Source organism: Myotis myotis, unplaced genomic scaffold (assembly GCF_014108235.1).
Source record: "Myotis myotis isolate mMyoMyo1 unplaced genomic scaffold, mMyoMyo1.p scaffold_m19_p_5, whole genome shotgun sequence".
NCBI classification, from domain to species: domain Eukaryota; kingdom Metazoa; phylum Chordata; class Mammalia; order Chiroptera; family Vespertilionidae; genus Myotis; species Myotis myotis.
In genome coordinates this window covers 106625964-106651251 of record NW_023416357.1, presented here as the reverse complement: position 1 = coordinate 106651251, position 25288 = coordinate 106625964, and the positions used below count along the sequence as shown (strand labels likewise).

General features: G+C 52.1%; 1 protein-coding gene across 2 annotated transcripts in view; it reads left to right on the top strand.

The window, feature by feature from the left end:
- SLC5A11 (solute carrier family 5 member 11) overlaps nucleotides 1-25288 on the top strand; it is a 52552-nt gene that overhangs the window by 9641 nt on the left and 17623 nt on the right. Inside the window, exons 4-11 of one of the 2 annotated variants that reach the window (XM_036310402.1) lie at nucleotides 4740-4896; nucleotides 8547-8618; nucleotides 12338-12442; nucleotides 13493-13552; nucleotides 15578-15682; nucleotides 17865-17970; nucleotides 20355-20435; nucleotides 22167-22372. In XM_036310402.1, the coding sequence (XP_036166295.1) occupies nucleotides 4741-4896; nucleotides 8547-8618; nucleotides 12338-12442; nucleotides 13493-13552; nucleotides 15578-15682; nucleotides 17865-17970; nucleotides 20355-20435; nucleotides 22167-22372 (891 nt within the window). In that variant the 5' untranslated portion in view covers nucleotide 4740. Of the gene's footprint in view, nucleotides 1-4739; nucleotides 4897-8546; nucleotides 8619-12337; nucleotides 12443-13492; nucleotides 13553-15577; nucleotides 15683-17864; nucleotides 17971-20354; nucleotides 20436-22166; nucleotides 22373-25288 lie in introns of those variants that run through there. The other variant, XM_036310403.1, reaches the window with a different exon arrangement.

Sequence of the window (25288 nt, the reverse complement as noted above, 5' to 3'; positions counted from 1 at the left end):
AAGTCCTTTGGTTGATCTCTTACCCACCCCCCTCCTGCCCTCCCACCCTCCCCGGCCTTCCCGCTGCAGTTTGACAATCTGTTTGAGGCAGCTCTGCCTCTGTATCTATTTTTGTTCATAAGTTTATAATGGTCTTTATTATCCATGAGTGAGTGAGATCATGTGGTATTTTTCCTTCATTGACTGGCTTATTTCACTTAGCATAATGCTCTCCAGTTCCATCCATGACGTTGCAAATGGTAAGAGTTCCTTCCTTTTTAGAGCAGCATAGTATTCCATCGTGTAGATGTTCTCAGAGCCCTTTTTAGGGGCTAATATGAAATACTTGTTATCAAAACAGGTATGAAAGGATGAGACCACTGATTTATATTACCCGTAAATGACACCAAAGGGCTGTGCAATCGCCTTCATGTCTGACCAGTCTCACTGCCCCCTCCCCTCCCACCTTAATACTCAGGCAAGAGTCTGGTGGTTCTGTAAACGGGCCCTGCTCATCACACCTCCCTGTCTGCAGGTGCTGTGGTCTCAGCCCCGAAAGCTCCCCAGAACGCCCCCCTCGCCCCTCCGCCCCATCCACACAGGACCACCTACTCATTCATCAAAACCCAGGTCAGGTGCTGCATCTGGGTTCCTCCGTGGAAAAGTAGGCGTCTTTGCCTTCCTCCACCTTCTAGTGCGGTAGTTCTCAGCCTTGGCTGCACATTAGAATCACTGGGAAGCTTTTTAAAATCCTGATTTCTGGGCCTCACTCTCCGGAAATTCTGTTTCTTTGTTATGGGGTGGGGCCACAACATTAGTAACAAAGAAACAGAATTTCCAGAGGATGAGGCTCAGAGATCAGGATTTTAAAAAGCTTCCCAGGTGATTCTAATGTGCAGCCCAGGCTGAGAACCGCTGTTGTAGAGAATAGTCACAGCGCCACAAGGTACTGAGCTCAGCTGTGCAAGCGCAGTGCTCGCCCTTCACAGCTCACGGCACCTGGAAGTGGCCACGCTCATTGCCCCGCTCTGCAGAGGAGAAGGCTCGGTGTTGGCGGAACTGTGGGATGCGTGCGCCTTATCAGGAGGGTCAGGGATGGAGCCGGCTACGCAGCTCCGGGCGGGACGCGTCCACACGTGGGCCTCTGTGCTCGCGGCGCCAGGCGTGGCCCTGTGTGGTGTTCCCTGTGAGCAGTTCCCACTGTGGGGCTGCACCTCCTGGAGGCAGGGACAGCCTTCCCATGCCTGGGCCGCTGGAGGCTCACACGCTGAGCTGAATCACATCTTCACCAGGAGGAAGTCCGTGCCAGTGGCTTGTAGTGAAAATCACCCTTGAGGGTGTTATTAGTTCCTAATTGCTGCTGTAACACGTTACAGCCCGGTGGCTTCCAACAGCACAGCTTCCTCTCGGGCAGCTGCCTGCGATGCCAGAGGGGTAGGTCCGTGTGCTCCGCGGCCAAAGCCATCTCCCGGGCCACGGCTACCAGGTGTACTGGACCGGAAGGTGGTGGTCGTGGTCTGTGAGGTCATCTACACTTCTGGCAATTTCTACAGGAACAAGTTGGCGTGCCTGGCCTTCCTCCACAAGCAGATGAACACCAACCCTTCCCGCAGCCCCACCGCTTCCAGCCCGATGGGAGGAGGCATGTGCCCCACAGGACCAAGCGGCCATGCTGCCCAGGACCGCCTCCAGGCATCAATGGGACCCGCACCGGACAAGAGAAATCCGATGTGGTCCCTGCCTCCCCGAGGCCGTGCGCCTGACGCCTGCGCACGTCTGTCTACCCAGGGTGTCGGGCTCATGAGGCTCTGGAATGCCAGGCATCACAGCTGCCCTGGGGGAAGAAGGCCAAGACCCTCACTGGGAGGAAGAAGAGCTCACAAGGCCACTGACACGGGCGAACACCACGTGCAAAAGAAAACCAGCAGGTACACTCAGGCCCTCAGAACTCCTGGACTCCTGGCCTGAGCCCAGTCAAACTGACTGTTCATTCCTCATGCTCACCCGGCCTGCCTTCCCCCATCGCCTAGGAAGTGGGGCTGCCCGCCTGCCTTCCCCCATCGCCTAGGAAGTGGGGCTGCCCGCCTGCCTTCCCCCATCGCCTAGGAAGTGGGGACCCCCAGAAACTACCATCTAGCGCCACAGGCATGTGGACTTTGAAGGCGGGGAACACAGAGGACGCCTTAGTCACTGGCTGAAGAAAGGCCTTTTAAAGAGTTTAACCGGCTCTGAGAGCTAGGCAATCATAATTTGCCTGTGACCTACTCATTCACGAGAGTGTTGGGAAATCAGCCATTGGAACAGCTGGTTCAGTTTCAGTATTTACAAATAAGCTGGAAATCTCAAGTTTAAACTTCCCGCATGCTCAGGTGCTGGACTGTGCCGTTGGGAGGAAGGAGCCAACGCTGGGGGCAGGGTGGGCCCGCTGCGTCCGACCGCCTCGGGGTCACGGGCATCACCCTCTCACCCTCCCTGTACCTATGATCAGAAATGAATAAATTATTTTTAAAGAAATAAAAACAGCACAAGTTTATTACCTTATAGTTCTGAAAGTCATACGTTTCCAATAGGTCTTAAAGGGCTAAAAGTCAAGGCAACAGCAGGCCAGACTCCTGCGTGTTCTAGGGGCGACTCCATTAATTTGCTTTCTCAACATCTAGCAGCCACCTGCTGTCCATGGCTTCCGGCTCTATTCTTCCACCTTTAAAGCCAGCAGCACTGGGCCAAATCCTCCTCACTGTCCTCTCTGACTTCCTCCCCCACGTGGACGGACCCGGGGGTTGCACAGTCCCTCTCAGAGCTTTAGGACATGCTTCCTATTAGAAGGAGCGCTGGTTAGCAACCTTAATTCCATCTGCAAACTTCATTGTCCTTTGTCATGTGACTTTTTTTTGTTAATCTTCTCCAGAGGATATTTTTCCTATTGATTTTTTAGAGAGAGTGGAAGGGAGGGGAGGGACATAGAAAGAGAAACATTGATGTGAGAGAGACACAGTGATTGGTTGCCTCCTGCACAAGCCCAGCCCAGGGCCCAGGGATCGAGCCTGCCACCGAGGTACGTGTCCTTGACCGGAATTGAACCTGAGACCCTTGAGTCCTCAGGCTGGTGCTCTAACCACTGAGAAAAACTGGCTAGGGCCTTTGCCATGTACCTTAACATATTCACAGGTTCTGGGGATTGGGATATAAAGACCTTTGAGGAGACATAATTCTGCCTACCACAGAGATGCCTTAAGTCACCCCTGAAAGTGCAGTGCAAAACGGATTCTGGAGCAACTCCCAGCTCTACCACTGAGCTCTATTACCTTGGGCAAGTTACCTAATGCCAGAAGCTGGTCCATCCTTGTTGCTTGACACAGTCACTGCAGGGAAGAAACATCTGCACAGCATATGTTTCAAGAGACCTGGCGTATGTGGCATACTGTTCTTAATATGTTTGCTCCCCTTCTTAGCGCTATGTGTTCTAACCAGGGTCACCTCCCTGAGAAAGGTTGTTTCCCCAGGTGGGGATATTTCCCTGGAGTTAGGAATTAACGGGACTAAGGAAGGAAATGAATCAGTAAAACCCCCTAGTGTTACAGAAATACCATGTACTACTTATGAAGAACTTGGACTAAGACTGTTGGCAATAAATTTGGGACTTGTTGGGCCCACATCCCCAGGGGTCTGCCCACCAGGGAAAGCACCAAAGCCTATACCCCTGAAGACCCACCGACACAGGGCAGTCCCAGGGAAGGCAAGCAGCGGGGCTGGGAGGACATAACCTTTACTGGGGAGGAGAATCTCCTTCAGTCACTTCCTTGTAGCTTATCAGTAGAGCAGTAGAATAGTGACCTTGGAATAGCCCTTATAATGGAACACAGAGATTAACCTAGACAAGATTAAAATCAACAGAACTAGATAGAGACGGGATTTTTGGCAAGGGTCAGATAAGAAACTATGAACATGAAACAAGGAACTGTAGGAGGTTAAGGGAGGACCCAAAACATACCATGATGTGACTGTAGAGGCATGCTTATAGGATCAAATGGTATAAATACAGATGTAACAGGAGAATAGAAAGAGAACCTGGCTATGCTGATCAACTGAACGCTGTCTCCATGTCATTCCTTCTTCACCGACTCCATCCACACCTTTGGGAACCCCTAGACCTGCTGGGGCTGGACCCCAACAACCTAACTTCTCTGTGCCTCAATTTTGCCATCTGGAAAACGGTAGAACAGTGCTCACTTTGCAGATTTGTAAATACTTAGAATAAGGCTTGGCATGCAGTAGGTGTTATATAGGCACTTGTTAAATATATACAATTTTATTGGAACAAGTTTGTAGCGTCTGGCCAACCCTCTGACAAAATTATTGGCTAGGCCTTTGCCCGTCTTTCAGGTACCTGGGAATCAGAAACTGACTCAGGCATCTTTCGCTGTCATTCCTGTCGTGTTTGTTAAGTGGCAGAGGTGATGACACCATCTGTACTATTTAAATTGTTTATCCTTCTTTATATTCTGCGGAGTGGCTGAATTGGTAAGAATTAACTATGGATTTGGTAAAACTTCCCTGTAAACATTTGCTGAGTGAATGGGTGCTGGATGGATGAATCGACCCTCAGCTTTGTCTCCACACTCATCCCTCCACGCGTCGCCTACTTGGCTGTCCCAGGCAGGCAGTGAGCGGGTGCCGCCTTGCTTGGCTGTCCCAGGCAGGCAGTGAGCGGGGGAGAGTGGTGCTGGGCTCTGCATCTGACGCGCATGTGACCTCCACAGGATGCAAAGTGTGTTCAGCACCATGGAGAGCGGCCCCGGCAGCCCGAGGCCCACCCAGCCGGACCCCCTGGAGGCCTTTCCCCAGAGGAGCCTGGAGGCAGGTGACATCGCGGTGCTGGCCCTGTACTTCCTCTTCGTCCTGGCCGTGGGACTGTGGGTAAGCCAGGCCAGGGGGCGGCAGAGGGGAAGAAACTAAATTCAAAACTTTACATTTAAAAAAATGCACTGACCGTTGGCCCCGGGTCAGGTGCCGAGTCAGGCACTTTCGCTTACGTAATCTCATGTAATATGCACGGGTCCTTATGAAGAAGAGACTATCACCATGCCCATCTCATAGATACGAAAACTGAGGCTCAGAGAATTTCACTTTCTCATTCTGTGGGGAAGTTAGGAGAGCAGGGGCTAAAATCCATATCTCCTGCACTTTGAAGCCCATGCTCTTTTTTTAAAGGAAGTTTTTCTTTAGTCACATGATTCAAAAATAAAAACAACTTTAAAATGAGATACAGTGCAAAGTCCATGACTCCCCTTCCCTCCACAGGTAACCACTGTCATTAATTCTGTGTAAATTAGTGTATTCTCTCATAGTTCCTTTATGCAAAATCCAAGAAAATATTGTGTACATTTTTCTCCTTTAAAATAGGAGGCAGCCCTAGATGGTTTGGCTCAGTGGATAGAGCCTTGGCCTGCGGACTGAAGGGTCCCGGGTTCGATTTCGGTCAAGGGCAGTACCTTGATTGCAGGCTCCTCCCGGTCCGGGCCCTGCTCAGGGCCCGTGCAGGAGGCAACCAATTGATGTGTTTCTCTCACATCAATATTTCTCTCAGCTCTAACCGGTTTGGCTTAGTGGATTGAGCATCAGCCTGCGGACTGAAGGGTCCCAGGTTCGATTCCGGTCAAAGGCATGTACCTTGGTTGCGGGCATATCCCCAGTAGGGGGTGTGCAGGAGGCAGCTGATCGATGTTTCTCTCTCATCGATGTTTCTAACTCTCTATCCCTCTCCCTTCCTCTCTGTAAAAAAAAATCAATAAAATATATTTAAAAAAAATATATTTCTCTCAGTCTGTCACAGATTCTGCTGGGAGGAGACCGAGCCCAGTAAGGTGGGGCTGCCGGGAGTTGGGAGGATGGGGCTAGTGAATCTCCATGAAGGGCAAGTGCTGGTCAGGCTTTTGGGGAAGTTGGAGGGTGTGGGATCCATCTCAAAGACACAGCGTGGTCACTGACACCTGCTAAGTCTGCCCAGACCTCTACGTTCTGGCCAAAGCAGCTGACTCCTCCCTCAGCAGGGCCCAGCTCCACAGGGAGCAGGACAGGGAGCCTAGAGGGTGGGCTTGTGCACTCCCCCAGGCTGATGTCCTTTGGGAAGGAATGCTCCACCCAGGAAAGCCGGTGTTCTGCAGCATGGGCGAGGGACTCAACACAGGGATTCTGCCGGCTGGCCCTTCAGCTCTCTCCCAGAGCCACAAACCCCAGACTCTCCTCATGTGACCCTAGTCCAATGGTCGGCAAACTGCGGCTTGGCAAACCGCGGCTCATGAGCCACATGCGGCTCTTTGGCCCCTTGAGTGTGGCTCTTCCACAAAATACCGACTTCTGCACATGGGCCACGAAGTTTCAATCGCACTGTACTGCACACCCACAGGTGGCATTTTGTGGAAGAGCCACACTCAAGGGGCCAAAGAGCCGCATGTGGCTTGTGAGTCGCGGTTTGCCAACCACGGCTCTAGTCCATTCTGTTCTCCCTTTGCTGGAGCCCAGGGTGAGTGACTGCCGATGACATTTGTGCACTGGCCCTTTAAGAGGGCGCTCTGTCTCTAGTGGACTCTCGTCCCTCCCTGACAGACAGGAGCCCTGCTGCCTTTCACAGCCAGATGTTCTGTGGGCGCCTCTTCCTGGCTCTTTGCTCAGAGAGAACCCCTTGCAGTTTAGAACCTCAGCCACCATCTCCGTTTGTGGGGCCAGCCCTTTTCTTGTCTCCGCCCTTCCTACCCCTGGTGATGTGGCTTTTTCTGTAAATCCTTGGTTATAAGACTCCTCTCCAGCTAGTCTTCAGATTTTTCTATAATTTAGTTATAATTCCAGCTCAGTGTTGGGAGGAGGTGAGTGTAGCTTCCACCTACTCCACTGCCATCTTAGATCCTCTGTTTGGTTCTTTTTTATACTTTCAATCTCTTTAGTAAAGTACTCTTCTGTTTATCAACTTTATCCCTGAGCTCATTGAGCTGCCTTCCTGAGTTTCTTAGTATCTTGTTGAGTTTTTTTCATGACTATTTCGAATTCTTTATCATTTAGATCCTAACTTCCCATGACTTTGGTTTATGGACAATTGTCATTTATTTCTGTGCTGCTTGTGGGTTGTTCCTCCGCTGGCACATTTGAAATAGTGAACACCTTTTCTATTTAGGTACCATTTTGATTTTTAACAATTCGGTAGGTTGATAATTAGAGGCCTTTCTTTTGTTTTCCAGCAGAAAATCTTTCTTACCTGTGTTACTTGTGCCTCTTGGGTCCTGATGAGGGTTGGCACTGTGGTCATGGGAGTCACTGCCTGGGTGAGCAGGATGGGGGTGCCCCTGCTGTGTCCAGGTCACCTGGATCTCAGGGCACCACCACCATGCTGGGGGGGGGGGGTGGCCGGTTGGGGAGAGCCAGGTCCATGAGCCCACCGTGCTGTCACGTGGCTCCGCATGACAGTCGGCACCACTGAGCTGACCAAGAGCCATAGGTGTGTCAGCTCCACCGCAGCCATGGGAGGGAGCCAGATTTTCAGGTGCTGACACTGCTTCTCCCCCCTTACCCTCCCCCAGGCTCTGGTGTGGGGCTGCACCCTGACTTCTCCCCCTCGTCAGCTGGGGCTGTGGGCTCAGCTGCAGCAGCAGGGGAACTGCATTAGCAGGCACCATCCCTGCCCTCCTCCCCATCCTGCCTCCCTACGCATCCAACACACCCTCCTTCAGATGCACCACGTGTGGCGCTCTCAGGCATGCTAGCGTGCTGAGGAGAGGAACCTTTGTTGAATTATAGATGTCCAACTGATTATAGACACAAAGGGGTGGTCTCACTTTGCCATGATGCTGACATCATTCTGTAGAGTCTGTTTTCTATAGGAAGGTCATTTGCAGGGATGAAAAGAAACCATATCATGCCATCTTCCATCCAGTAAGAGTCCTCTCACCAACATTCACACCCAGAAGCTCAGAGAAGTTGAACAACTTATTCAATATCACACAAACTACTCAGTGGTCAAAATGTCTGTATTAAAATGCCTTCAATGCCAGGGAGCTTACTTCTAAAGATGGTTTTGTGGGCCAGCTAAAAACATGGGCTCCAAAACCAAGCTGAGCTAGGCTTGAATTCCTGTCCCTTCTGCTATCTGGAAATGACACTAGATAAGTGACTTTAATTCTGAGCCTCACCAACTCCCAACCTCACGGGAGTTAATAAGAATAAAATGAGATAATGCTTTGAAATGCTTAGCATAGTGTCAGACACTGTACAAGTGCTAACACAGAATAAATGATACACATTAGGAGCTATTATAGATAAGCCATGAGTGTGAAACTCAAATGCCTAGGGGTCAAGTAGGTTATTATCAATGTGTGAAGCAGGGACTAGTAGGGGCTGTGTTGACCTAAAGAGTGTGTCTCCTCTGAAAGTATTCAAATTAAAATCTTCTTTATAACCACGGGTCAAACAAAACCTATTTGGTGTTTAAACCTGGCCCAGTGGACGCTCACTTTATCGTCCGCAGCCTAGGGGTGCCTGTTTGCCCCTCTTTTCCCTCACCCGCCTTCTTTGTTTAGTCCACAGTGAGGACCAAAAGAGACACCGTGAAGGGCTACTTCCTCGCCGGAGGGGACATGGCGTGGTGGCCTGTGAGTGACCTTTGGCTCAATTACAGTCGCTTCGCAAAGAATTTTCAAGTGCTGCTGTTCTGTCTGCCTTTGCTTGTTCAGGACTCTGTAGATGCACATTGTGCGGAAGTTATAGTATAAACTAGTTCCAACCCAAATCTGTTTAATCAAAAAAGAATTTATAGCTCACCTTAGGAAAAAAATCTAGGGTTTCGGTTATGGCTGAGTACAGGGGCTCAAGTGATATTATTAGGACCTGGTCTCCCTCTACTTATTCTCTCCCCCTCCATTTACTCTTTATATTTCTATCTATCTATCTATCTATCTATCTATCTATCATCTATCATCTCTCCTCTGGATGGGTGCTATTCCCAAACAGACTCGACTTCATGCCGACAAGCTGGTGGATGCTGCTCCAGACCTTTCATGCCCCTAAGTTCCAGCCCAGCATGGGAAGAGCATCTGCTTCCATGGAAGTGTCCCTGGAAAATGTCTCATTTCTGATTATGGCTCATGCCCATCCGCTGCCAGTGACTGTGGCCAGGGTGGTTTGATGTGCTGACTGGCTCAAGCCTGGGTCACACACGCAATGCCTGAGCTGGGGGCTGCGGAACCTCCCCTGAGGCGTATATGATGAGAAATGAGAGGGACTAAAGCCTTAAGGAGATTGGGACGGTATGTTATTTTCAAGTAGATCTAAGGGCAATGCTAAACTCACGTGCACACACATACACATCACCCATACACATCACATATATAGACAAGCCTCTTCTTAGTAGACCCTGGGGAGGTGATCAGGAATAATACTTTTACTTATGATCCTAAAATAAGGGTTAAATTTTTGAACTAAAAAGAGGGAGAATTTCCCCCATTTGCAGTAAGTTAAAAAAAAAATGCAGAGAGATAATAGGTGTCTGGGCCTCTAGCAGAATAGGATTGGAGCTCTTTAAAACCCCATTCCTCATAGAATTGTCGCTATTTTCTTCTTCCTGGAGTTCCCTGGGAGACTCCACTTGCAAGAGCAGCCTTTTCCCCAGAGACATTTGTCAAAAGCAATCAGTGCCAATTGTTTAACATTACAGCTGTCTGAGGCAGCAATAACTGTTGCGGCCCACGATGGACTAATCAAGGCACTTAGAGGAAAAGCTGGAGAATGAGACGTTCCTAGAGTGTTTTGAGAAGCTCTGACATAGTCCTGGGAATATAGAAGCCACGTGATATCCAGGGCTGCGCACATGCTTAGAAAAGACCTGAAAAGGCCCTCAGCTCTCACCTCTGGCTCACCTTGAGGCTCTGCATAAACAGAAAGTGAAAACTAGGACAAATATCCAGGTTGAGTGTTGAAAGCATGCGCTGACATGCATACAAAGCTTTCTGGCAAAGGCTGGGAAAACTATTTGTTTTAGACATGTCAGAAAATCCCTGCCTAGTTATTAGCTGACCACTAAGTGGACACATGGCAAAGAATGCAGACTTTATAGGATTCATTCAAGAAAGTCTATAAACAGCTGTAACCGGTCTGGCTCAGTGGATAGAGCGTCGGCCTGCGGACTGAAAGGTGCCAGGTTCAATTCCGGTCAAGGGCACGTACCTTGGTTGCGGGCACATCCCCAGTGGGGGGTGTGCAGAAGGCAGCTGATCGATGTTTCTCTCATCGATGTTTCTAGCTCTCTATCTCTCTCCCTTCCTCTCTGTAAAAAATTAATAAAATATATTAAAAAAAAAAGAAAAGAAAAATGTAAGGGAACACTCTCTAATTCATTCTGTGAGTTACACATTCGCTGGCACCAAAATCAGACAGACACCACAAGAAAAAAAACTACAGACAAATATCTCTCATGAATATAGATTCAAAAGTCCCTAAGAAACCAATCCTAGCAGTATATAAAAAAGATTATACACCATGGCCAAGAGAGATTTATCCTAGAAATGCAAGGTTGGTTGAACATACAAAAAAAGTTGATTAATGTAATACACTATATTACATTGTAATAAAGGACAAAACTACATGATCGTCTCAATATATGCAGAAAAGACATTTCATAAAATCCAACACCCCTATATGATTAAAATAATAAACTCAGCCAACTAGAAATAAAAGGAAAGTTTTTCAACCTGAAAAATGGCATCTACAAAACTCCACCAACATTTAACATTATACTTAATTATGAAAGACCGAGAGCTTCCCCCCAATATAAAGAACCAGACAAGGATGTCCCTTCCTACCATTTCTATTCAATGATTTACAGGAGATTCTAGCCAGGGCAACTCACACACACAAACATAAATAAAAGCCATCCAGCTTGAAGAGGAGCAAATAATACTACCTCTATTTGCAGATGGCGTGATCCTGAAAATAAAAAATTCTGAGTAACCCAGAAAAAATACTGTAGCTAATAAATGAGTTCAGTAAGTGCAGATATAAGATCAACATATAAATCAATATAAAAGGTCAACATTTTTATATGTTAGCAATTAATAATTTAAAAATAAAATTAAGAATATTTCATTTGCAATTGTATCAAAAGAATGAAATAGGAAGTTTTACAAAAGGAGTATGATATATACACTGAAAACAGTGGAAGTGGCCCTGGAAAAGCCCAGATGCTGGACTCACTGAATAAAGACACTAATCCTTCACAAACTCTTCTTTAGTCAAAGAAGGACTGAAAAATTGGGAACACAGCCTGTGTTCATTGGTTTGAAGACTTAATATTGTTAAGATGGTAATATTTCCCAAACTGCCTGACAGATTCAACATTCCAGCTGCCTTCTTTTGTTGTTGCTGCTGAAATTGACAAGCAGGTCCAAAAATCTAGGTGGAAATGTAAAGACCCAGAATAGCCAAAACAGTCTTGAAAAAGAACAAAGTTAGAGGATTCACATCTCCTGGTTTCAATACTTACTACAGAATGACACTGATCAGGAAAAAACGTGGTAGAGGCGTAAGGATAGATCAATAGACTAGAACTGGATGAAAGCCAGAGTCAACAGGAGGCCCAGGAGCCTCTCGGACAGCTCTGTCTCCATCTCGCTCTTATCTGCCCCCCCTCCCCCCATTTCTACTCTGTCTCCATCTTCCCCTCCACCCTCTGGCTCTTGCTCGGTGCTCACCTGGTCAGGCCTTTGTCATGGTCCTTTCCCAGTGGAGCGAGTGATGAGCACAGACCTGGACATGCCCCCACCCACCCCCACCCGGTGACACACGCTCCGTCTGAGGGGCCAGTTCCAGGTTCCCCGGAGAGAGAATGTCAACGGCCCAGCTTGGGTGCCCAGGCCTATCCGGTCCAATTAACCGAGACCAGGGATGGGGTCGTCAAGTCCAGTCCCGGCCGCTTAGAGTTCTACCTGAGGCCGGCTCTCTGCTTTGCTACTTTGGAAGCAAAGCTGGGATAACACAGGCCTCCTGGTTCTCATGGGACACACTTCCTACAACATCCTTCTGCTCGGGGAGGCCGCGTCGGGTACTGCACAGCCCTAGGAGGCACAATTCGCACTGTAGGCAGCGTAGGTTTGCGTGCTTATTATGCTGATTTACGATAAGTGGAAGTAAGAGTCTGGGGAGGAGTCTTTTCTAATTTGAAGAGAAGGTGCCAGATACGCTAGGGGTAGCCCTGCCTTCTCCCTTCGCCTCTGTCCTCTAGAGCGGGGAGTGAAGGGGGTGGGGGGACGGGGTGGGGAGGGAGCAGGGAGGTGCCCAGAATTTGTCTCCAACCTATAACCTGTCCGTCTCCCCACAGGTGGGTGCGTCCTTGTTTGCCAGCAACATAGGAAGTGGACATTTCGTGGGCCTGGCAGGGTCGGGCGCTGCGGTGGGCATTTCTGTAGCTGCTTATGAGTTTAGTGTGAGTACTCACCACGCAGTGGGCAGCCCTCTCCTCTGACAGGGAGCTCTGGGGGCAGGTGTGTGCATGCCTCACCTTTAAAACCAGAGCGGTGCTATCCGAAACACGAACAGGGAGCATCAGGCACCCCGCCAGCAAAATCAGTCTGACTGCCAGTCTCGGCCCCCGGCCCGGGGTCTGTCTGCTTGATGGGGAAGGACTGTGCGGGGAAAGCCTCAGAGTCTGCCCTGGCGGCCGGCTGCCCGCGGGCATCACAAAGCCTGTGCGGCCCGGTGGCCCTTGGCGGCTGCCAGCCACGGACACCAGGCAGGACACTCTCTGAGTAGCGGAGGGGGGTGCGCTCATTAAAGTGACCTTCATCTTTATAATGAGTAGCTTTTTAGTGCGTTCTCTGTGCACTGACTCATTATATCGTGGGATTCGAGTACAGACTAGAGCCCGGCTGCCCGGCTTGGCATCCTGGCTGCATCGCTTGCCAGCTGTGTGACCTCGGGCAAGTGGCTTGACCTCTCGGAGCCTCGTGTATAAAACGGGGATAGTAACAGCCCCTGCCACATGGCGACGTTGTGAGGATGAGGGGTTAGTGCTTGTAAAAGGGGCGGGGGGGGGGGGGGGGGGTGGTGGTGGTGTAGTAAGGGCTCATAAGCATCATCTCAGCGGTTTTCTTGCAACCGCCCACCTGGGCCTGCTGCCCCCGTTTCCTGGCGAGAGAAATGGGTCTCAGGGACCCAGGGGGCTCTTCTAGCGCCCCCCCCCGCCCCCCCCCCCCCGCCCCTTCAGCGCCTGCTGACCTCCAGCCCCTCCTGACCCCTCCACGGGGATGACGTGAGGTTTAGGGGACACTGTGCTAGCATCCACAAAGGCGTGGCTGTCTCCATTTGTCCCTACGTCATCCCCTCTCCCATCTAAACATGGAAATATGACGTCCCGGGAGGGTGAGCCACTCAGCCAGTGAGAGACAGACAGACGAGGAGCCGAGCAGACCAGGTTACGGGACGGGGCGCGGGACGCCCGGGCGCCTGCGGCCAGCCGACTCCGTGTCCTCCGCAGGGCATATTCTCCGTGCTGACGCTCGCCTGGGTCTTCCTCCCCATCTACATTGCAGGCCAGGTGAGTCTGAGGGCGCCGCGGGCACAGAATGAGGAGGCCTTTGGGAAGGGGCAAGCCTGCAATCCCTCCCTCCGCCGGCGCCCCGCTCCTCCCCCAGCGCCCCCCTCCCCAGCGCCCCCCTCCCCAGCCCCCCCCCAGCGCCCCCCCAGCGCCCCTCCCCCCCAGCGCCCCTCCTCCCCAGCGCCCCGCTCCTCCCCAGCGCCCCTCTCCCCCAGCGCCCCTCCTCCCCAGCGCCCCGCCCCTCCCCAGTGCCTCTCCCTCTGCACAAGGACTTCCACTGGGACAGCCCCTAGTGGTCCCAGCTTGCAGAGGGATGGTGCACAGGGGAGACAGTTAGGAGCCTGGTCCTCAGAGCGGTCTCTGAAATGTTTACGGCATAGCACGTTATTCCTTTCAACTTAAGAAAAACCCAATCCAGTGATTTATCTTCCGTTGCATGCAAAACTACAATAATTGAGTTACTTCTAACTGATATGAAATATTATAATTTTATTTTACCAAGTAATGCTGCTTGAGGATTTTGAAAAAGCAGTTTTGGACATTATTTCTGATCTTACTGACACCTTTCTGTCACTGGCACTGTTTTAGAGGTTTAACACACACGGCAAGATCATCAATATCATAGAGTTGTTCATAAAGCAATAACTGATTTTCATCTTCTATTATGAAAAGTTTTCAAATACACAAAGTAGACAGAGCTGCTTAATGATGAGACAAGTCGTTTAAAAATGTGCCAGAAGCAGTGCGATCTGTGGAAAGGGCGGTGATGTGGGCATCCATGGTCCCAGTTGGAGACAATACGAGTCTGAATAAGAAAGGCCTTTGGTGAGTGGGCCCCTGTGACTCCTCCTGCACAGCCAATGTGTCTGGGGTATGACGGCACCGGGCAGCGTGAGGGGCGGTGGGCCAGGGCATTAGTAAGCATTTACTGAGCACCTACTATGGAAAGGCGTCAAGGAGGGTAGCGATGCAGGTTCGTTCACAGGTAGGCGGCCAGGCCTTCTCAGCCGATGGTCTTCGTGTTCTGTGGCGAGCAGAAGATCGTGCCATCTGCCAGAGGCTAGATATGACATTTTCTCAACCCTGAGTCGGGGGGTGCAGAGGGGATGAGGAGATGGGGACAGACATGCCAAACCCCAAGAACAGTGCTGCCCCCCAGATGGTGCTCAGCAACATGGCTCAGCTCCTGGGGTGTCCCACGTGGCAAGGACACCTGGCTCGGGCCTCCCTCGGCCGGTGCCTCCAGGCGAAGGGGTCCTCTGGTGCCCGTCCTCTCTGGAGCCCGCGTGCTTTGCTGGTAGAAGCCCCTGGTGTTCACAGGGATCTGGCTAAAGGTTACAGTAGAGCAACTTCCCCGAAGGTCAGCACATGGGCACAGGGAGTCACTGAGCAGGTCTGAGGTGTGCCCGTGGCCAGCGACATGGAACCCCATGGCGAGTGATTTCCTTTCCTGGTCAGTCAGCTGTTGGGTGACCCCGGGGGATAGCGCACGCGGGTGCTGGCAGGCCTGCAACCCCCGTCCAGTGCTTCTGAAAGAAAGAATTTTCTTAAAGAAAGAATGAGCGGGCTCTGAGCCCAGAGTCTTTGCTGTGCAACAGCAAGTTGCCAGAAAAGAAGAGAAACCAAACGAATTGTTTTATTATCCATGCGTTTATTTTTGCTGCCTTCCTCCCGTACACTTTGAATCGATTTCCCTTTACAGTGCTGATTTGAAATTTCCTTTGTAGATTAACTTATTTGAATAAAAACCTGAGCTGATTGAAAGGAAAACATTATTAATAATAGTGGAGATGGTAAAAATGTGGATGGGGTACACAAATGCCTCACATTTGGGAAATACGATGGTTGGGCACATACTCCTGCACAGAACCCCAAGTCCTCCACTCACCTCTTTGCTCCCATTTTCTCCTCCCTTCTGAGTCCCCCACTGCGACTCCCAAGACCATGTGTGTGCAGCGTTGGAGGGGGTGGGGGGGTGCCCTGAGGCCGTGGCCAGATGGGGTGAAAGCTGGGCTCTGGCCCCAGGTCACCACGATGCCCGAATACCTCCGGAAACGCTTCGGCGGCAACAGGATCCCCACACTCCTGGCTGTGCTCTACCTGTTTATCTACATCTTCACCAAGATCTCGGTAAGGTGGGGACCTGCTGGGGAGATTGGCAAGGGCCCCTGCTGGGTGTCTCCGCCCATGAACTTTCTCCTTCCCTTGGACACGCTCCAGGGCGCCTAGAGGGCGTTGGGCCGGTAGGTGAGCATGGGCAGAGGGTGTCAGGGGAAGGGTGGAGGAAGGGACTCCCAGCTCCTGCCAAAGCTTCCTTGGCAACGCCTGGGGCAGGGCGGGTCACTGACTGCACGGGACTTCGATCTTCTCCTGAGATAGACCACGATCAGCAGTGATCAGCGGTGCTGATGGCCTTGGGCTGCCCGCCCTGCCCTTGGATGGGCAGAGCTCCTGGGAAGTGGCCAAGAGCAGGGGTGTGTGCGCTCAGCCAGCCTGGCTCACGCTGTCTCATCCAGCTGGAGCCAGGACAGCTTGTCCTGTGTGAGGGTGAGGGGGGCCGAGGAGCGCCATTCCATCCGAACAGTAACTGGCTCCACGCCGGGGAAGCCTCCACAAGGGAAGTTCTGTCGGAGGGGGCGTTTGGAGAGGGGAATTGGCATTCCAGAAAGATAAATTAGGACACGCCAAAGCTGGGAGGCATGGGTGGACGCGACTTGTTCCCGAGGACCCCGAGGACTGGAAATAGGAGGCAAGTGACGGAAATGAAGCCAGGCAGCAGGCAAATCACGACGGGCCTGGCATGAAACTAACTTACTCAGGACCCTGTGGGCCTGGAGCCACTGGAGGGCTTTCCTGGGGGAAGGACGAGATGACCACGCCCGCATGTGATTAGGTGCACTGAGGGCGGGTGTACGAAGACCAAAGGCAGAAACGGGACCACTGAGGAGACTGTTGTATTAGCCCAGGGAAGGGGTCTCAAATGTAATTGCCAACAAGGCTCCAGTCTGAGACCCCAAATCTGGAAGGAGATGGGTGAAGAAACAAAATGTATGATTCCTCTGTGTTTGCCTGAATCCAGGCTGCGGGAACCTCTGCTACACACATCTGTCCAACCATCCATCCATCCACCCACCCACCCATCCACCCACACATCCACCCACCCATCCACCCTCCCACCCATCCACACACACATACATCCACCCATCCATCCACTCACCCACCTATCCACCCACACATCCATCCATCCATCCATCCATCCACCCACACATCCACCCATCCATACACCCACACATCCATCCTCCCTTCCATACATCTACCCAACCACACACCCACCCATCCACCCACACATCCATCCATCCATCCACCCATCCACCCACACATCCATCCATCCATCTATCCACCCATCTACCCACACATCCATCCATCCATCCATCCATCCACCCATCCACCCACACATCCATCCATCCATCCACCCACCCATCCACCCATCCACACACCCACCCATCCACTCACACATCCATCCATCCACCCATCCACCCATCCACCCACACATCCATCCATCCATCCATCTACCCACCCACCCATCCACCCACACATCCATCCATCCACCCATCCACCCATCCATACACCCACACATCCATCCTCCCATCCATACATCCACTCACACATCCACCCATCCACACACCCACCCATTCATCCACCCACACATCCATCCATCCTCCCATTCATCCATCCACCCACATATCCATCCATCCTTCCATTCATCCATCCACCCACATATCCATCCATCCTCCCATTCATCCATCCACCCACACATCCATCCATCCTTCCATTCATCCACCCACCCATCCACGCATCCATCCACACATCCATCCTCCCATCCATCCATATACCCATCCACACATCCATCCTCCCATCCATCCACGCATCCATCCACACATCCATCCACCCACCCATCCACGCATCCATCCACACATCCATCCTCCCACCCATCCACGCATCCATCCACACATCCATCCTCCCATCCATCCACGCATCCATCCACACATCCATCCTCCCATCCATCCATATACCCATCCACACATCCATCCTCCCATCCATCCATATACCCATCCTCCCATCCATCCACGCATCCATCCACACATCCATCCTCCCACCCATCCACGCATCCATCCACACATCCATCCTCCCATCCATCCACGCATCCATCCACACATCCATCCTCCCATCCATCCATATACCCATCCACACATCCATCCACCCAAGCACTCAACTACCTGCCCATCCATCCATCCACTTTATGTTTCTACAGGTGGACATGTATGCAGGCGCCATCTTTATTCAGCAGTCTTTGAAACTGGATCTGTACCTGGCCATAGTTGGGCTGTTGGCCATCACAGCTCTATACACTATTGCAGGTATGACTGAATAAGGGGTGATGCTGGGAGGGGTGGTGGGCAGGGGCTGTGCCACCCCATCTTTTCCCAGCCTATCTTCTGGTGTTCTACTGTGTTAAGACCATTTATCCATTAAACTCCACTTCATTGCCTCAGATAACATGATTTCTCTTGGCTTTGTCCTAAGGAAGGAGGTTGCCCATAAGAGAGAGGATTTACAATGCAGCGCGGCTGCATCAAGCATTTCCCAATTACTCAAGACCTGGTTATCGAGGACTTACCAGGTTATCGAGGACTGCACCTGTGTCTCACACGCACTAAACAGGCTGGGCCACAGACCGCTTTATTCTGGAGCCCAAGGCGGCGCAGCCTCATCTCTGCCCCTCAGACTTGCATCCTAGACCTACTGGACTCTGACTGGCACAGAGTAGAGGAGTATCTGGTTTTGAATCCTCACCTTCTCTGCCTCTTATTGGTGTAATCGACTTATTCTGTTATATGTGTATCACCTCCCGTATGCCAGACATCGTGCTGGGAGGAGGGTGAAGCAGCGAACAGATGGACGGTCTTTGCCCAAAGGAGCTACGTGCTCGTGGGGATGTGAGGTGTGAACAAGGAAACCAGTGCACAGTGCCAGGTGTATTGTCACAACTTGCAAGCGCCAGGCAGGAAAATTCAGCGGGTGAGCTGGGGAGGGTGGGGAGGGTTTTTCCATGGGATGTTGAGCTGCGGTGACAGTTGAACCAGACTTGAGTGATGAAGGAAGTAGCCATGAGGCGCAGGGGAAGCACTCCAGGCGGAGGGAAGGACAATCGCAGGCTCTGACATGAGAGCACGGTTTGCCTGTTTGCGGGACAGCAAGGGCAATAGATGTGGCTGAGGCTGAGCAAGCACAGGTCCAGGTTGTGCCCCGCCCGTAGGCGAGGCAGTGACACGGAGGGCTGGGACCGGAGCCTGGAAGGACACGGAATGAGCCTGGATTGAGGGCCATGTGCTGTGGCACCACGCAAAGGCCTCTGCTGCCGGAAGATCGCGGCTGAGGTTTCAGCACGGAGAGGACCGTGTGCCTGAGTCCAGGGGAAGGGAAGGGCCGGCCATGTGTGCAGTTTATCTTCGTGTCTCCTTGTTTGGGCCTGTCGCCCCATCAGACTGTAAGCTCGGGAGGCCTGGTGGCCTGCCGTTCTGTTCGCCTCTGTATCCCACTGTGTAGAACTAGGTGGGAACCTACCAGATGTCAGCGACGATCGAATGAGAAACTAAGCCCAGCGCCTGGCACATGATTAATGCCCCCTGATCCTTGGCATCGAAATGATGGTGGGCGTCAGTGGTACCAAACTTCGGGTTCTCACCACGCTCCAACCGGTGAACTACCCGGCAGGACAGCAGGGCATTGGGCCAGAAGCCAGGCAGGTCTCTCCCAAGGACGGAGCGTCACAGGAGAACTCCACACCCACGGGCATGGATTTTATTGCAGTGACCTTGCCCACCGGTACACGTGTTTATGTCAGACAAGGGAAGAGGGAGGAGGGAGGGGTAGGGAGGAGACTGGAAAGACTGCCCTGACCAGGAATATTACAAGCATTTTTTTGGTGGCAAAACCAAGAATCCTCTGAGGCCAACCGCCATGACCCTGTGCGGGAAGGCTGTTAGGGCTCTGAAGACCTCGCATCCCTTTTCCCACGTTAGAAGCAAAGGTATTCAGAGCGTGGGACTGCGGCCCAAGCGCCACTTCCCGTGTCACTTGGCAATTACTGGGTACGGACACTGGCAAACTTAGGGGCTTAAAACAGTGGTGATCGTTGCCCACAATTCATTTCACGGATTGTCTGTTGGTGGGTTTTGCTGGTCCCGCCTGCTCAGTTGAACTGCCGTTAGGTGGCACCGGGAACAGCCGGCTGGAGCCAGAGGGCCTCCCTGCCTGGGCGGTCAGCTGGGCACTCCCTCCATGCGGACCATCCTCCACTGGGCTAGGCAGGGCTCCTTAAAGCAGCATGGTGGCCCTGGCCAGCGATTAGTGGTTAGAGCGTTGGACCTCGGACCGAAGGGTCCCAGGTTCAATTCTCGGCTCAGTCCAGTCGGGGTGCATTTGGGAGGCAACTGGTCGATGTGTCTCTCTCACAGAAATGTTTTTCTCTCTCGATCTCTCCCCTTCTCTCCCTCTAAAAAAAAAAAAAAAAAAAAAAAAAATCAATGGGGGAAATATTCTCCGGTGAGGATTTAAAAAAAAAAAAAAAAAAAGAAAAACAGGAATGCGCAGGGGGTGTTGTGGCCATCTTTGCAGACCGTTAACCCTGAGAGATCTCCACCGCTGGATCGTGACAGTCAGGGTCCCCCTGTGACGCAGAGTAACCCCTCCCTGTCTGCATGCCCGACCCTCAGCTCAGTCCTCGCCCCTCCCTCCCCAGGTGGCCTGGCCGCTGTGATCTACACGGATGCCCTGCAGACTGTGATCATGCTCGTAGGAGCATTCACCCTGATGGGCTACAGTAAGTGGGGTCCCCGGCCACTGGGGGGGATGCCAGCACCCCCTCAGCAGGGCATCTGCCCTCACCGCTGGGACCAGCACACCCAGCTGTCCGAAGTCCTGCTTGAGGCATGGTGACTTAGCAGAAAGCAAGCGGGGCTTATCATGAAAACTTGCTGGGTTTTTTAAAGTAAAAATGAATAGCTCACCTATATTAATATGGATGGGTGATTAAATAAATAAATAAAGGGGGGTATTTTTTCATCATTTCACTCTTAGCCTATCTATGCCTTTATATTCTAAGCAGGTTCCTTGTAGACATCATATAGTTCAGCGGTTCTCAACCTGTGGGTCGCGACCCCTTTGGGGGTCAAACGACCCTTTCACAGGGGTCGCCTAAGACCATCAGAAAAACACATATACAATTACATATTGTTTTTGTGATTAATCACTATGCTTTAATTATGTTCAATTTGTAACAATAAAATTGGGGTCACCACAACATGAGGAGCTGCATTAAAGGGCCGCGGCATCAGGAAGGTTGAGAACCGCTGATCTAGTTGCTTTTTAAATCTAATCTGACAATCTCCACCTTTTAATTTGTGTCTTCGGGTTAATTCCATTCATGTCCTTATAGATAGGGTTGGATTAAAGTCTACTACTTGCCAGTTGTTTACTTGTCCCATTTGTCCTCCAGCTCCATTTTTCTTCTTTTTAATCCTCACCTGAGGATATTATTTTAGTGCTGGCCTAGGGTTTACGGTATTCATCTCAGTCTACCCTAAAAAAATTTTAAAAAGACTTCCAATGTGTAACCTGGTGAGAGCCACATTATTTCGAGGTAACCCTGAATCCTTCCAGTGAATGAAAGAAGCCGATTCCAAATGGCAGAACTTGATTCTTCCTCGGAGTCGCTCACGCTTACGCAGACACTGTGCCCTTGTGGGTAGTGTCTCGATGAGCCAGCTCCATCCAGCCCGTGAGGTTGGCGCCACAGGGCCCCACTGACAGATGAGGAAACAGCCTCCGAGAGGGGAGTCGCTAGCTCAAGGCCACACGTCTGCGCACCACTCTTGCAATACCTGAACTGAGAGGTGCTGAGACGTTCAGAGGAGAAAGCATGCTTCCTTAACGCAAGGCTGCGTAGCCTGGGGCCTCTGAGCAGAATTCAGGGTGTCTGTGAGCCTTGAACCGGGCGGGGGGGGGGGGGGGGGCAGAAACCACCTCTATTTTATGAATCTATCATTGAAATGTTGCATTTTTCAATTATACATGTAGGCACTAAACCATGGCAGTATTAGCCATGCCTGTGCCTTTGGTATCCCAGGATGCACCAGGCATTCTTACCCGGGTGTCCTGACAGTTGATGCTGATGCACTGAAACCCTGTTTGTGCCCAGGGCTGCTTTGAAACAACATTGTTATTAGCCCCCCTGCTAGGTTTTTACTACGTAATGGGCAAATACATAAATTACTGGCTCATAGTAGCTTTTACGTTTTGATGATTGCCTTTCCTACATTTGATTTCCTTGACAAGCCTACCTATTTTGTGTGATGCATTTAGCAATATTATTTTGAGAAGCAATCCATACTCACTACCAAAGGCATTAAAAACACAAAAAAAGAGGCTGAGACTCGTAAGGTGCTAACTTGCCTTGGTAGCCGTCGTCTGAGGGGGGTTTCACTGTCTCCACCAATCCTGCTCCTGCCGGGCTCCCTCTGAGCTCCTGGCAAGCGCTCCCTCTGACGTCCAGGTTTTGCTGCGGTCGGGGGGCTGGACGGCCTGGTGGAGAAGTACTTCCTGGCCCTGGCCACCAACCGGACTGAGAACAGCAGCTGCGGGCTGCCCCGAGAGGATGCCTTTCATATCTTCCGAGACCCGCTGACCTCCGACCTCCCGTGGCCCGGGATCCTGATTGGAATGACCATGCCGTCCCTCTGGTACTGGTGCACGGACCAGGTACGGCCGCGCCAGCGCCCTCGGCACGCTGTGGGGTGGCTGTGCCCCGCCTCCTCCCCGCACTGTTCTCGAGTCTGCCTCTCTCCCCCACCATCCTTGATCACACCTCCCTTCCTACTGTTCTACACGTTCTCTTACTTCTTGCTCTGCTCACGTGATGGCAAAGTTTAATACACCCTGCCGGCTGCCCGGGAAGCAAAGGAGAGAAACCTTCTGAGGGAGGATAAAACTGGGCAGGTATTGTTTGCTCAACACTCACTGGGCGTCATCTAAGTGCCAGGCCCTTGGAAATCACCAAACAAACCGGCGGGGCTCGCGGAGCTCCTGGAGGGACAGACAGACAGACAGTAAGTGATGTGCATGTCACAGGTGGTGAGTGGCATTAACAAAAGCAGAGCAGGGCCGGGGGCGGGCTCAGTGGCTGAGCATTAGCCTATGAACCAGGAGGTCACAGTTCAATTCCCGGTCAGGGCACATGCCCAGGGACGGGCTCAGTCCCCAGTAGGGGGCATGCAGGAGGCAGCCGAGCAATGATTCCCTCTCATCATTGATGTTTCTATTTCTCGATCCCTCTCCCTTCCTCTCTGAAATCAATGAAAAAATATATTTTTTAAAAAGCAGAGTGGGGCCGAAACCAGTTTGGCTCAGTGGATAGAGCGTCGGCCTGCGGACTGAGAGGTCCCAGGTTCGATTCCGGTCAAGGGCATGTGTCTGGGTTGCGGGCACATCCCCAGTAGGAGATGTGCAGGAGGCAGCTGATCGATGTTTCTCTCTCATCGATGTTTCTGGCTCTCTATCTCTCTCCCTTCCTCTCTGTAAAAAAATCAATAAAATATATTTTTTAAAAAAAAGCAGAGTGGGGCCCTGACCGGTCTGGCTCAGTGGATAGAGCGTCGGCCTGCGGACTGAGAGGTCCCAGGTTCGATTCCGGTCAAGGGCATGTACCTGGGTTGCGGGCACATCCCCAGTGGGGGGTGTGCAGGAGGCAGCTGATTGATCTCTCTTATCGATGTTTCTAACTCTCTGTCCCTCTCCCTTCCTCTCTGTAAAAAATCAATAAAATATATTAAAAAAAAAAAAGCAGAGTGGGGACAGAGGGGTTGGGTGTGGGGTGCAATTCTAAATAGGGGGGTGAGGGGAGATGTGCCTGGGCGACCTGAGCGCAGGCTCAGGGAGGAGAGCAGGGCTCCATCCGGTGGTGGCGGGAGGAGCGTTGGCAGCAGAGGGCACCGCGGAGCACAGCTGACGGGCACACGTAGCTGGTGTGAGAACAGAGGGAGGGAAGCAGACGGCAGCCGTGTGTTACACGCCCGCCTGTACAGGAAAGAGAACAGACTGGACCTCCGCACTCACTGGGACGTGCATGAGGCCTCCGGGTGGGCGCGCCTAGACGGGCCTAAAACGGAAAGGAGCAGGTACCGTGGGCAGAGGCGCCAGGGCGGCGGGACCGCTTCCCGCGCAGCCACTTTCTCAGGTTTCAAAGCCAGTGACTGTGTCTCCGGTTGAAATGTTTTGTTTTGTTTTCCGTTACATCTAACAGTCAGACCCGCGCACCGTTTTAGAGGCCAAGTTGCACAGTTAGAGCTGATGCGAGTTTAACTAAGGGGGGCACTGCCCAGAGTGCAGCGAGGTCACCGCGTGGCTAGCCTCCGCATGAGAGCTGAGCACCATCGCAGCGCGGGTGCAATACCACACGCGGCCCCTTTAAGCGGCAGACCCCGCCCCCTCAGAAAGCTCAGGTGGGGGAGCCCAGGGAGACAGGTCGGGTCTAGGCTGACAGCATGGGCTCCACCCTGAACAGACCCAGAATCCGGCCCAGGCAGCATCTCCGTGAGACACGATTTCGCACCTCAGCCTCCGTTTCCCGTTAAGTGGGGTTACTGATAGTTTTGAAAGAGGGGAGCGTGGGGAACTGGGTCACAGTGCTCTTACTGCAGGGACAGTTAATATGCATTAAAAACACTTAGTTTTTTTAAAAAAATATATTTTATTGATTTTTTTACAGAGAGGAAGGGAGAGGGATTGAGAGTTAGAAACATCGATGAGAGAGAAGCATCGATCAGCTGTCTCCTGCACGCCCCCCACTGGGGATGTGCCCGCAACCAAGGTACACGCCCTTGGCCGGAATCGAACCTGGGACCCTTCAGTCCGCAGGCCGACGCGCTATCCACTGAGCCAGACCGGTCAGGGCCGCACTTAGGTTTTTACACGGTGTATGGTACTGCTGGGCACCGCTGGCCAGCTTACATCAGCCAACCTCCGCCCGTGTCCTTGAGAGTCCTCAGGCCCGTAGGAGCTGCACTCCAGTGTGTACCCTCCAGGCCACCGCCGGCCACCCTGCTTGGTTCAAGAATTGGAGGCTTATCCAAGGGGGCTCGGCCTCCTTCCGAGGGCCAGGGCGGGCGAGAGGGTGCAGGAACCCGAGCCCCGCGCGCCCATGACGACGACAGTGATGATGACGATGAAGACGACGCGTTGGCTGCACGGTGTTGCTGTTGATCTGGGTCGGAGAGCCCAAAGCCTGTGGTCCCCGTGTGATCGATGCCTTCGCCAGCACAGCCTTGGGCTCCTGTTAGAGCAGACGACAGGAAGGCGACACCCACTGCTCACGGACTGCGAGCTCGGGCCGGATCGTGCTGGGCAGACACGGAGGAGGTGACTAAGGACCGCTAGGAGTACCGGCAGGCGCCTGTCCCCATCTCCCCGCCGGCTATGCATAGTGCACCCCCTTCTCGAACACTGTGAGCCTGGAGGCTGTTGCCCAGGGACACCCTCCCCGCTGGTGGGTTTTTGAGCAGCGCAGCTGCCTGGAAACGTGCTCCGCTGTCTCTTAAATTCGTATCTGGAGGCTCTACTTCGAGGAGTAAGAGCCAGGATTCTCCTCGGTCCCAGCTCCTCCCTAGAAACGCTGTTGCC